The sequence below is a fragment of the Salmo salar genome, chromosome ssa09 (assembly GCF_905237065.1).
Source record: "Salmo salar chromosome ssa09, Ssal_v3.1, whole genome shotgun sequence".
Classification (NCBI taxonomy): Eukaryota; Metazoa; Chordata; class Actinopteri; order Salmoniformes; family Salmonidae; genus Salmo; species Salmo salar.
Window position 1 is genome coordinate 58542613 of NC_059450.1, and position 13442 is coordinate 58556054.

The 13442-nt window shown below is 41.1% G+C and overlaps 1 protein-coding gene across 1 annotated transcript in view; it reads right to left on the reverse strand.

Annotated features, from left to right (window-relative positions):
• Positions 1 to 669: 669 nt before the first annotated feature.
• zdhhc9 (zDHHC palmitoyltransferase 9) overlaps positions 670 to 13442 on the reverse strand; it is a 51221-nt gene continuing 38448 nt past the window's right edge. The window contains exons 4-9 of the mRNA XM_014211823.2: positions 12876 to 13013; positions 10807 to 10855; positions 10265 to 10367; positions 5692 to 5795; positions 5209 to 5296; positions 670 to 4688 (exon numbers count right to left, since the gene is read on the reverse strand). Coding sequence (XP_014067298.1) covers positions 4485 to 4688; positions 5209 to 5296; positions 5692 to 5795; positions 10265 to 10367; positions 10807 to 10855; positions 12876 to 13013 — 686 coding nt within the window. The 3' untranslated portion in view covers positions 670 to 4484. The remainder of the gene's footprint in view (positions 4689 to 5208; positions 5297 to 5691; positions 5796 to 10264; positions 10368 to 10806; positions 10856 to 12875; positions 13014 to 13442) is intronic.

A 13442-nucleotide genomic window follows, 5' to 3' on the forward strand; every position in this document is an offset into this window, starting at 1 on the left:
ATAAATTACAGTGCATGGATATTCTATCAGAAAATATAAAGTAGAAGCTTTTTCCACTTGGAACCGTAAGGTTCACTCGACCTTGGGCTCTATTCAATCTGCAAAGCTGCTTACAGATTCCACCATAGAAATGTAAAGGTCATTTCCGATTGAGCCGACATATGCAGTATTTACCGTGAATGCAGTCTCTGCTAAAGCAGGTACATTGCCATTAAATTTCAGCCCCTTATTCCTGGTTTCCTCACGCATAAAGGTGGTGGAATTATTAGGGAATTAAGTCCAGGTCAGAATATATCGTAGCTGTAGCCATACCTCTGCTACACCTTCATTTCTTAGATATCCACTCCAAACAAATGGCGGGTGAATAGTAACTGAGATAGGGACCAGAGGGTCAATCTTGCTGATGTCCTTGTCAAAGAATGTCTATTTATAGCCCTGGTTACACCTTGCATTAACATGTGGTTTTCATGATCTGATCAAGATGATCCAATTACTATCTGTTCAAGGTTCTGGGTCTACTCATGGTTGTTAAATGTCTCTTATCCCTCCACTGTGTCTGTATTGTGACCAGATTTCCTGGTCCCTCCATGTATGCAAATTATTTGACAGATATTATTTGGCAGTCAGCAGTCAAAATCCTTTCCATGCAATAATTCAGAGACAAGATGATTAATAACAATGACAATATCATTCAATTACCAGACATGTCAATCAATCATGTAAAAAGAAGTGAGAAATATCATGAAATATACATAATCACAATGTTATTACTAAACAAAGTGAACATAAATAGTATTCCATCAGTGGTATTGTATCTACTGTATACTGTATTATGTACGGTGTTATGTAGATCAGAGCATTCAGATCGGAGACCCTCGTCACGCACTTTTCACATTATAAATCAAAATCATACATCCAAACATTGAGAGAAAAAAAGTCCAAACTTCCCAAGTCATTGTATAGACTATTACTATATGCCCATAGCGATAACATTAATAGTACAAGGGTCCAATTCGTTCAATTATCTTTCAACCAGCTTAAACTTTAACATGAACATTCCCTTTTTCATTTGTTAATCACAAATCACCAATACGGTCACACTTTCCATTGACAGCAATGCAGCTGCACAGTTATCTACTGAGAGAGAATTTTTACAACTGGCTAGAACAGAATACTATTCAGGGGGAAAAAAACAAATCAACTTAAATTGATAGGTCTACCCTCAAACCAATCCTAACAACTGCTCCGAAAGACAAAAATAGATTAAAAAAGAAAATGAATACATTTCCTGAAAGGCCTTCTCAATACACACACATAAATTCAGGAAATACTGTACACCACTATTTGATTAAAACATCCATTTGTTGTCCATTTCACAAGGCGGCTTACATTCTCAGCAGCTCCGGGGTAAAACTTCCCCTAGGTACAGCTCTATAGTAGGATTGACTTCCCCTCCCCCAATCCTAACCTTAAAGGGATACTTTTGGGATTTTGTCAATGAAGACCTTTATCTACTTCCCTAGAGTCAGAAGAACTCATGGATAGCATTTGTGTGTCTCTGCGTGCAGTTTGAAGGAAGTTGCTAACTCTAGTTAGCATTGCTTAGCGAAACTACCTCCAACTTCATTCATACTGAACGCAGAGACCATTGGTGGGGAAAATTCTAAACCGACCCTGACCCAGACCAGCGTCTAGGGGCAACAGCACAAGTGTCCTTCCAGAATCTGTAGACTACGCAAGTGAATATGGATTTGGCTTTTATCTTTCCTTCCCTAAAATAATCCCTTCCATGACCTTCACTGGATTGTTTGATATTTTAAATCTGGAGTAGACTAAAGTGATAAAAACAGTGCAAGGGCCTAGATGGAAACAACTAGTAACTCCCCTACTCACATTTCCAATACAAATACACTTTTTCACTGGAAAGGAGAATCTTTGTGAAATGAAATCAACAAAAGTAGAAACACACCGCTTGGCCATAATACAGTAGCTCTGCAATCCTTTTCATTCATTAAATCTGATTATTTCAGTATCATTCTGTTCTGGTCATATATAAATAAGGCAATAGTAAACATGTTCCCCACGAATGATGCACTGCCCTCATTTGGGCCAATTGAGATCATGCGTGTGACTAAACACATTTTCACTTTGGGCCAATCAGTATGATTTAGTAAATACTGGATCTCTACGGCAAGATACATCATTCACCCAAGTTTCATCGAAATAGGGACAGTGCGGTCTGAGATATCGCGTGTGACTAACGTATGAATGAAAGGACGGAGACAGATCTACAGTCCCCTCTTCATCGTGGGGTACAATTATCTTGGGCATATGAAAAGGCTGAACGACACTGTCAACATTGTTATACTAATGTTTCTATACATCACAATTACTCTGCCTTGCATACAACACAAAGCGTAATACAAACTCTCTCCAACCAATATCAGTTTAACATATCACCCAACAGTCAAGCAAGCCAGTCTCACTGACTATCCCTTTGTGAATCCTGTCCCTTTGAGTTGTCTTGGGCTGAAGCACCTGAAGCACCACCTCTCACAAACCCCCATAATCCTCTGCTCCATTTGGTGTGAAATTAACAGAATGTGTAGAAAGGAGAAAGAGAGAGAAAGCAGCTTCAGTCTCTTGATTTTTCGGTTTGATAATGAGCCTGTCACGGATGGCTTTGGTCGTGACTCTGTTGCCTGGGGAACTGAATATCTTCCCCGGGAAAGATGGAGCGGAAGAAAGGAGGCGAAAGAGAGAGGCATGGAGGAGTGGAAACAATGAAAGCTTTCCTCATCAATGGATCATGACATGGAGCAAGGACACCAAGTTGACAGTGAAAGCTTTGACAGTGAAAGTTGCATGACTTGCAAGAAGCAGGACAGGCCTTCATACACAGGCAAATATCTAACACTGGACACATGCACTTTCCAAAAACAGAGACAATCTGGGTCTCTTCTCATCAGAAATAGATCCACATTTTTTTTTTTTTTTTTTTTTAAACACCTACATACGGTATGTACATTTAAACAATGGCTTTACTTCATCTTTTTTTGCAGTCTCATTGGTAACTATAAAAAGCGACGTTATTTCTCGTTGGACAGTCTGCATGTACGATTTGGAGTGCTGAGTCATGAACTGGAGTCTAAGGGTCTCTCTGTAGATAGACAACCTTATAGTTATAGTCGCATGTGATAGTGCAGCTTCTTGATAAGGCACTGTAACTAGTGTCTACTGTCAGCAACAATCAGGCCTTCTCTGTCACACACACACACACACACACACACGTTGGGTTTTCCAACATAAATTCAGAGGGTCAACTTTTTTTCCTTTTTTTTTTCTTGGATAATTTCTTTCATTTTACTTTCTGAATTGACTGAATTGAAATGCCCCCAACACTGACACACACGCCTACCCAGACACACTCTGGGACAGTGGCAAAGTGTCTATTTCTAACGCTAGATACAGGAAGTCTGAGCGTGCCCCTGCAAACGGTCCGCGGAAATGTGGATGTTCAACTATTCCAGAATATTTTACCTTTTGCTATAACAGTATAAAAAAGGAAGGACGGTAGCCGAGGCTGCACCTTCATCTCAACAAATCTAGTCAGAGATGTTAATTAGGATAGAACTAGATGCAGCAATATCAGTGGAAATCAGGTAGTGTAGTTTCACTTCCCGGAAGAGACAAAATGGTAGCTGAAATATTGCCTCCATCTCAACCATAAAGGATGGTGTTACCTTTCGCCACTATGTTTTACTGTTAAAACACACCCTAAACTAGTTGTCAGTCCTTATATTCTCATTATCCAAACTGCCAACTTTCCCATTAATTGCATAGGAGGCTGTTCGTGTGGTTCAGTAGAGAAGATGAGAACGGTCTAATAATGTGTATGTGTTAAGAGGATTTACAACACAAAAGCTAGTATGTTAGAACTGGCTTTTTCACATTTTAAAAGTCATCATCACAGCTACAAAACAAAAAAGACAGAAAAAGTAGAATTAACAAATCAGAGCGAGTCCACAGGCGCCTGGGTACGGTGCACATTTTAGGACACCCTCAGCCTCACACTACCCGGGGATATACAGTCATCTGCATCCAGTGATATCGCAGTTCTTCCCACAGTTTCACCATCCTCTGTGTTCTTCCACACAATGTTCAGGGGAACGAGAAAGGTGCTGAGCCACCAGCCCCCAATACCCAACCCCACCCTTCTGGAGTGTGAATGTCAATCAAGCAGTCCTGCAGTCACTGAGTTAGGGGGGAGGCAGGGTTTGGTGTGGGCACCAACTCTACATATCTGGTGGAATGAGCAGGGAGTCAGAGCCTTGCGGTCATTCCCCACTCATTACAGGCAGATAGATGCTTTTCACTCATACAGAGGTTGATTAAAGTGTCTCCTCACAGGTCCAGACAGAGCGTTTTATTGATAAACTGACTTTGGGCGGGGCAAGGAAGGAGTCTCCACCCCCACCGCGCAGCTAGAGCGCCTTCTCCTTGGCAATAATGATGGAGGCCTCCACGTCAGTTTCAGGTGAGGCCAGGGGCGGGACTTTGGCGGGAGTGGGCGGCTTCTCCTTGGGGGAGGGGCTTCTTTTCTCTGCGTGGGCGATGGCCGAGTCTGCGATGCTGGGCTTGGCGTCGTCAGGGGTGTGCTCGTTGGGGATGAGTGGAGCTGTAGTTTTCTACAGAGGGAACATGAAACAATAAGGATACTAATAGTAGCCAAAGACTAAACTATTGATAGCTGCCCTGTATTTGAATTCAGGGGATGTGAAAAGGCAAGACATTGCACCAGTAAAAATATACTGATAAAGTGAGGCATAAAATGGCTACAGACAAAGTGAGGTACAATACTGCAACAGTAGATGTCAACTGTAGACATCGCAATGTACAAAATGGCTATAGTAGGATAGACTAGACACCAGTACAAAATGGCATCTGTACAGACACAAATTGTCTACAGAACTGTGAGCTGCTGAGTACATTAATAGTATCTCTATAAAAAAAGGAAAACAGTTTCTGCTCTACAGTACATTGTTCACCCCGTTCACTTTCTTTGCTCTCCTCCCTCTATGTAATTGATTTAGGCTATATTTTATGCATGTTCACTATACTAATGCTTTGTGTCTGGCAAGCTGAAACCATTTTAGTGCCAAAGAGTAAATTTGTGTGTGTGCATGCGTTCGTGCGTGCGTGGCTTACTGTGGTCTGTAGCACTGGATTGCTCTGGGTGGCAGTGGATGCGGGAACAGGCAAATCATCCTGCGTCAGTCCTCTTCTGTCCAAGACACTGCCAAGGGGAGACAGACAGTCAGTCATCAACAACACCCTATTCACCACCGAACAGAAAGGAGAGAGCGAGAGAATGAGAGAAAGACAAAGGAGTGAGGTAGGGGGAGGAGGATAAAAGGGAGGCTACAGTATGAGAGAGGAATAATATTAGAGACTAAGCGAACAAGAAAGTAGTGAGAGTGAGACGAGGGAGGGTCGGAAAGGGCAGGAGGACCAGAGGGTGGCTATAGAGAAGAAGAATAGTAGAGGGAAGTTAGCAAGAGGAAGATAAAGATAGAAAGAGACCATGAGGAGAGAGGGTAAAACAATGAAAACCACAGCAGCAGAGTATTTTCTACACTAGTTAATCGTATGAGCACAGATAAGGCCGCTAGTGCGCCTACTGTACAGTACCTGGGGTATGCAGGCCCACATAACACTTCACAGCAGTTCTTGACGATGTTCTTGTGGCTGTAGGGGTTCTGCAGCCGGTTCTTTCCCGACCATGAGCCTTTGATCTGTAAAAAAACAATTACAGCCACCCGTAAAAAAAATAAAAAATTCATAAAGTATTCACGCCCCTTGACTTTTTCTTCTGTTACAAATTGGAATTAAAACCCATTTTATTTATTTTTACGATCTACACAAAATACTCTACTGTGAAAGTGGAAGAAAAATGCTAACATGTTTGAAAGATTAATGAAAAATAAAACACTAATATATCTTGATTAGATAAGTACTGAAACCCCTGAGTCAAAACATGTTAGAATCACCTTTGGCAGAGATTACAGCTGAGAGTCTTTCTGGGTAAATTTCTATGAGCTTGCACTCCTGGATTGTACAATATTTGCCCATTATTATTTTTAAACTCTTCAAGCTCTGTCAAGTTGATTGTTGCTAATTACTAGACTGCCATTTTTAAGTCTAGCCATAGATTTTCAAGACAATTTAAGTCAAAACTGTAACAAGGCCACTTTGGAACATCTAGTGTATATTTGGCCTTGTGTTTAAGGTTATTGTCCTGCTGAAAGGTGAATGCCTCCCAGTGTCTGTTGGAAAGCAGACTGAACCAGGTTTTCCTCTAGGATTTTGCTTGTGCTTGGCACCATTGCATTTTTTTTTTTTTATCTTGAAAAATTCAACAGTCCTTAAACAATTACAAGCATACCAATAACATGATGCAGCCACCACTATGCTTGAAAATATAGAGTGGCACTCAGTAATGTGTTGTGTAGGATTTTCCCCAAACATAATGCTTTCTATTCAGGACAAAAAGTGAATTGCTTTGCCAAATGCTTTGCAGTAATACTTTAGTGCCTTATTGCAAACATGATGCATGTTTTGGAATATTTTTATACAAACGTCCTTCTTTTCACTCGTCATTTGTCTCCTATCACAGACATTAAACTCTGTTCTAAAATCCCTGAGAATACTTTCTGAAGGCACTGTAGCAAGGAATACATTTCTTGTGCCATCTCTTCCACACAGGGTAAATTCCATTTCAATTCGGTGAACTGAAATCCAAGTCCATTCATTTCTTTTCAATTAGGAAAATTGTAATTTCAGTTCTGTAATTGACTGAATTGGAATGGAATAGACCCCAACCCTACTTCTGCTAAACGCAAACAACGCCCTTACAGACAGATCTCAGACACTGCCTGTCTGGTTACCATTTTAAAAAAATAGGGAATATTCAGTATTGCCTCCCCCTACTAAAATAATTTCCCTTTAGTTATACCTTATTCAAACGTACGGTTCCATTTTTAGATTGTAATCCCACAGGGTTACACTTGACCTACAAAAAATATTTGGTGAGGGATTTTATAAATTCCTGATCAAAGTATAAGATAGGTATGTTAATATGCATGTATACAGGGCATATTGTCATTAAAATGACCAAATTCTTTAACACAATTCTGTGTTGACGGGTAGTGATACTAGGATATATTTCTCCAAAATGGAAATAATTCTTCACACAAAGAGTTATCAATGCATGAAGTATCCAGCTGGTAGGGTTGCAAACCTACCCAAAATGTACCAAAGTTAGCGGAATCGTTGGTAATTAACAGGTAATCCACAGTAATTTAGGTAATTTCGACTTGGGAAAAAAAAGAGAGAAAAAAACACTAAATACATACAAAAGTATGTGGACACCCCTTCAAATTAGTGGATTCGGCAATTTCAGCCATACCCGTTTCTGACAGTTTTATGAAATCGAGCACACAGCCATGCAATCTCCATAGACAAACATTGGCAGTGGAATGGTCTTACTGAAGAGCTCAGTGACTTTCAACATGGCAACTTCATAGGATGCCACCTTTCCAACAAGTCAGTTCGACAAATTTCTGCCCTGCTAGAGCTGCCCCAGTCAACTGTAAGTGCGGTTATTGTGAAGTGGAAACGTCTAGGAGCAACAACGGGTCAGCCACGAAATGGTAGGCCACACAAACTCACAGAACGGGACCCCCCCCCGAGTGCTGAATCGCATAAAAATAGTCTATCCTCGGTTGCAACACTTACTACTGAGTTTCAAACTGCAACATCAGCACAATAACTTTGTCGGGAGGTTCATGAAATGGGTTTCCATGGCCAAGCAGCTGCACACAAGCCTAAGATCAAGTCCCCACAGCAATTTTCCAACATCTAGTGGAAAGCCTTCCTAGAAAGTGGAGGCTGTGTCCACATACTTTTGGTCATGTAGTGCACATATTGTCCAGGAGTTTCTAATGGACAGACCATATGGTTCAAGAGAAAATTGATTAATGACAAAAAGCATCTAATCAACAATGGCATTAATTCCAATGAACTCTCCAACTCTTCTGGCTATTGACTTTTTTCACAACTGCATCCAGATTGGCACCAAAACATTTACAACATGACCTATTGACATAGTAAAATAAATGTGTGTAAAAAATATATAAAGAATATTTCATGCTGAAAACCTCATATTAGACATCAATAGTATTTACTATGGTTATGGTTTATAGTTAGGATGATGTTTTACAGCTTTGTTATATTTTTATTTTGAAGTAATCTTATTTTATATATTTTACAGGTGATAAGGAAACACAGGGGGCCAGAGATAATTACAGACTGCTGTGATAACCTGAAGTACCCAAAAAGGCCACTAGATGTCATTGATAAAATTCCCCCAAAAACTACAAGTTACCAAAATTCTGGTTGTTTACTGGTAAACTTAGGTTTCCAGTAATATACCCTCCCTTTGAAACCCTACCTGCTGGTGAATGTAATGTAAACATAAATCCTTAAGGGTGTTCAGAAATATAATGGACACGTCCTTTCAGGAGGTTAGACCTCAGATATTTACTGAATGTACAAAAACATACAAATACCTCAATAACTAATGTGTCAAAAAAGGAGGAAATTAAATTTTTCTACCTTTGTGTACATATTCAGGATACATCAACGAACGCATCGCATATCCATCATGATGCATTTCTGTACAGTACAAATCAGGACCTATTCGTTTACAGTCATTCTGTTATCAGGTGTGAATTCACTTCACTTACCAAAATAGATTTTTTTCAAACTCAAGGTGTCATATCATAGCTTTTACATCTCATTATTTTTGCGGACATCTTTGAATCTTAATTCAGAATAGATATTTAACTGAGTTTTTTTTTACCATCATTCTGTTACAGAAATGTACATCTGCACAGTTGTTCAAGTAAATGTGTTTTTGTACAATTGTCATTGGAAATGGTTGAAAGTAGTCCTTGTGCATAGAGTTGTATGGTTTGTTCAACTTTTGTCATTATGTTACCATGGAATTGCCCTCACTATTCAATATGCTTTTGTAAACTTGATGATTTATTGTTTATGTAATACCAATGGATTTGAGTGTCTAAGACTGCTATTTAGTTATTAATCAAACTTGAAATTAGAATTAAATCACTTCTGCATTAGCCATATTTAGGCAGTAAAGCTTCCCCCCCCCCCCATGGTCATTAAAATCACACTGGTCTTGGGTACTGTATAAAAACCTACGACTAGTACAGGTAGACTTCCCTCACAGTCTTGCATTCATCCGAATAAGAAGTCTGTGTCTGCATTTGAAAACAAAGACACTGAGTAAATATTGCCATGGTGTATTTGATTGAATTCTAGCCCCCCCCCCACAAGGGTGTGCGGTTGCCAAGGTGACAGCTGACTGGAGAACTTTGGAGTGTTTATCACCACCCACCCTGAGTGCATATTTATCTTTCCAACCATGCCATGTTAGCACTCCACTTTCAGGACTTAAAACAGAACCCTGGAGTGAAGCAGCTAACAACTGACACAGGGTCAGGTCTAATTGCATTATGGTTACGGTTAGGATTAGCGTTAATCTGATCCCAGATCTGTGGTAATGTAAACACTTTAACTCGAGTACCGACTGTGTATGCCAATGTTCCAGCACGCACGCCTGTACTTAGACAACATCAGTTTGGCGTAGAGGAAAGGTGGGACATCCGGCTTTCTTACATCACTGCCTTATCCGCTTGTTGCCCCGGCGTAAACATCCCCCGGACACAAAATAGTATCTAGAATATTTGGAATAAGTGCATTTCGCAAGTGGCTAGTTTGCGTCAACCTTGAATAAAACGACTGCAAAGGTTTGGCCTGCAAACTCTGGTTTCAAATTGCAACGTTCTGTCATATCTGCCTACAGGCTACGGTAAGACTTCTTCATAAGCACAATTCCTGTCTGCATTTTAAGCCCCGCCTACCCTATCTCATGATTTGTTGGGAGAGTCGTCTGTCTGTGAAGGACCCTTCCTGGATTTATTTGTCCCTTTTCGAAGTTACCAAGAGAATCCCTCATGATTTCTGAGACTACCAGCTGTGTCAATAATCTACAACGTCCTTCCTTCCTTATCTCCATAATCACCCGTGCTGGATAAAAGAGGAGAGGCAGACAGTTTAAACTTTTGAGACACAGCTCCTGTAATAGGAGTAGTGAATGGTAGAGAACAGATATACTCACATCCTCATTGGTGGTCTGGTTGAGGGAGATAAGATAAGAATGGAAACCTGTCAGTCCCACTACTGACCACAAGGTGAAGAAGCACACCAACACTTCCAGCACAGTGGGATGGGGTTAAAGAAACAGGACAGATACAGTAAGAGTACTACAGTAAGAGTACTACAAGCTCTAACACGGAACCCAAACCGGCTGCGCACGTGCGCCATCGTGCATACATTTATTTTGTCCCCCTACACCAAAACGCGATCACGACACGCAGGTTAAAATATCAAAACAAACTCTGAACCAATTACATTAATTTGGGGACAGGTCGAAAAGCATTAAACATGTATGGCAATTAAGCTAGTTAGCTTGCACTTGCTAGCTAATTTGTCCTGGGATATAAACATTGAGTTGTTATTTTACCTGAAATCTGTCTATCTTATTATTATTATGAATGTTTGACTCTTTTACGTTTAAAAAGTAAACTACTACGGTGGCCCTAATAGTCAATAAACAGATGGTATTGTGAACTGTAGATTTATGTGGAACTGAAAGGATATGTCCCAGGTGTGTCTTGTAGTGTCTTCACAAACCCAGAGTCCACCGAGCCTGTAGAGAGAAGCACATAGTTAAAGAATATTCTGTGGAGCACATACAGTGCATTCGGAAAGTATTCAAACCCCTTGACTTTTTCCACTCACACAAATCCCCCATAATGACAAAATCAAAAAAAAGTATTTAGGCATTTTACTCAGTACTTTGTTGAAGCACCTTTGGCAGCGATTACAGCCTCAAGTCTTTTGGGTCTACAAGCTTGGCACACCTGTATTTGGGGAGTTTCTCCCATTCTTCTCTTCAGATCCTCTCAAGCTCTGTCAGGTTGGATGGGGAGCGTCGCTGCACAGCTATTTTCAGGTCTCTCCAGAGATGTTCGATCAGGCTCAAGTCCGGGCTCTGGCAGGGCCACTCAAAGACATTCAGGGATTTGTTTCAAAGCTACTCCTACGTTGTCTTGGATGAGTGCTTAAGGCCGTTGTCCTGTTGGAAGGTAAACCTTCTCCCCAGTCTGAGGTCTTGAGTGCTCTGGAGCAGGATTTCATCAAGGATCTCTATGTACTTTACTCCCTTCATCTTTGCCTCGATCCTGACTAGTCTCCCAGTACCTTCCACTGAAAAACATCCACACAGCATGATGCTGCCACCACCATGCTGCACCGTAGGGATGGTGCCAGGTTTCCTCCTGACATGACGCTTGGTAGTCAGGCCAAATAGCTCAATCTTGGTTTCATCAGACCAGAGCATCTTGTTTCTCATGGTATGAGAATCTTTAGGTGCCTTTATGCAAACTCCAAGCAGGCTTTTCTGTGATTTTACTGAGGAGTGGCTTCCGTCTGGCCACCGTACCACAAAGGCCTAATTGGTGGAAACCTGCAGAGATCGTTGTGCTTCTGGAAGGTTCTCCCATCTCCACAAATGAACTCCGGAGCTCTGTCAGAATGACCATCGATTCTTGCTCACCTCCCTGACCAAGGCCCTTCTCCCCAGATTGCTCAGTTTCGCCAGGTGGCCAGCTCTAGGAAGAGTCTTGGTGGTTCCAATTTTCTTCCATTTAAGAATGGAGGCCACTGCATTCTTGGGGACCTTCAATGCTGCAGAAATGTTTTGGTACACTTCCCCAGATCTGTCCTCTGACATGCACTGTCAACTGTGGGACCTTATATAGACAGGTGTGTGCCTTTCCAAATCATGTCCAATCAATTGAATTTACCACAGTTGGACTCCAAATCAAGTTGTAGAAACATCTCAAGGAAGACCAATGGAAACAGGATGGACCGGAGCTCAATTTCAAGTCTCATAGCAAAGTGTCAATACTTATGTACTTTTATAAATTAGCAAAAATGCCTAAAAACCTGTTTTTGCTTTGTCATTATGGGGTATTGAGTGTATATTGCTGAGGATTTATTTTTATTTAATTCATTTTAGAATATCATAAAATGTGAAAAAGTCAAAGGGTCTGAATACTTTCCAAAGGCACGGTATACGAGCGTGCACACACACACACACTCCTAACAAGCTCCAAGATGTACACTTACATGTTCCACTCACTCACTCACTCACTCGACCATTAAAAAAATTAACTATTCATTAAAATTAGGAATGACATTGAAAGTCCGCTGGCTGTGGCTTGAATTAAGATCACAAGCCTGGAGCCAATGATCCTGAATGTAAATGCTCTCTGCTTTTCCCTGCCATCTCGCTGTCTGTAAAGTCCCACATACAGGAACAGATCAAAGGGAAGTGTGTGTGTGAGTGGGTCATTCAGGCAGTTACTGTTGCATGTCACTTCACGCTCCAGTCAAGCCTCAGCTGAACTAGGTCTCTTTTTCATCACATTTAGTCCACATCCGTCACTGACCCTTCCAGATCGACTACATTCTCTCAACTGTCAAGAGTGACGGTTTCCCGCACACCTGTGAATGTCCTATCGCCCAATCTGTAAACGCAGTCCTTAAAGTACTGTCATGGTCTGAAACTGACCTGAATCTACATTTGCTTTTGTTATTATATTCTGCTCTGGTCTTGACTGACACATAAGGTTGCGAAACGATGAAGGAACAACCGTACTCACGCATCACCACATGTACGATGGCGAAGGTGAAGATGTAGATGGTAAGCAGGGACAGGGACAGAGTGAACAGGTAGAAGTAGCGGTAGTTCCTCTTGCCCACACAGTTGCCCACCCAGGGGCAGTGATGGTCAAAACGATCTGTAGAAAAGAGGAGCGGGAGGAGGTCAAAGATGGAGAGGAGAGGGAGGAGGCTTTGTGGCCACGGGATCAAATGCACATTTCAACGCAGACAAAAACAAACTAAGTTCAATTTAATTTGGAGATGTAAATGAGTGCGTTGGATAGACCCTTCCCCAAAGTTCTGCTGGTTAAAGGCTGAACAAAAATTTAAAAAAACAAAACAATTTCGCTAGGTAGTCATTGAAAACTAATTCTGACAATAACAACCAAGTTCAACAAAGGTAATGTAGCTATCAATGTCCTCTGCTACAATACGTCACAATCCCTCAAAGACAAGCACACAGTTTTGACAGGAAATAAGAGCCATTTCCCTATAGTTCCTTTTTCTCTGATCTAAATATAGTGACCACTGTTTCTTCATTACACTAGGACCAGAGCGAAGCTATC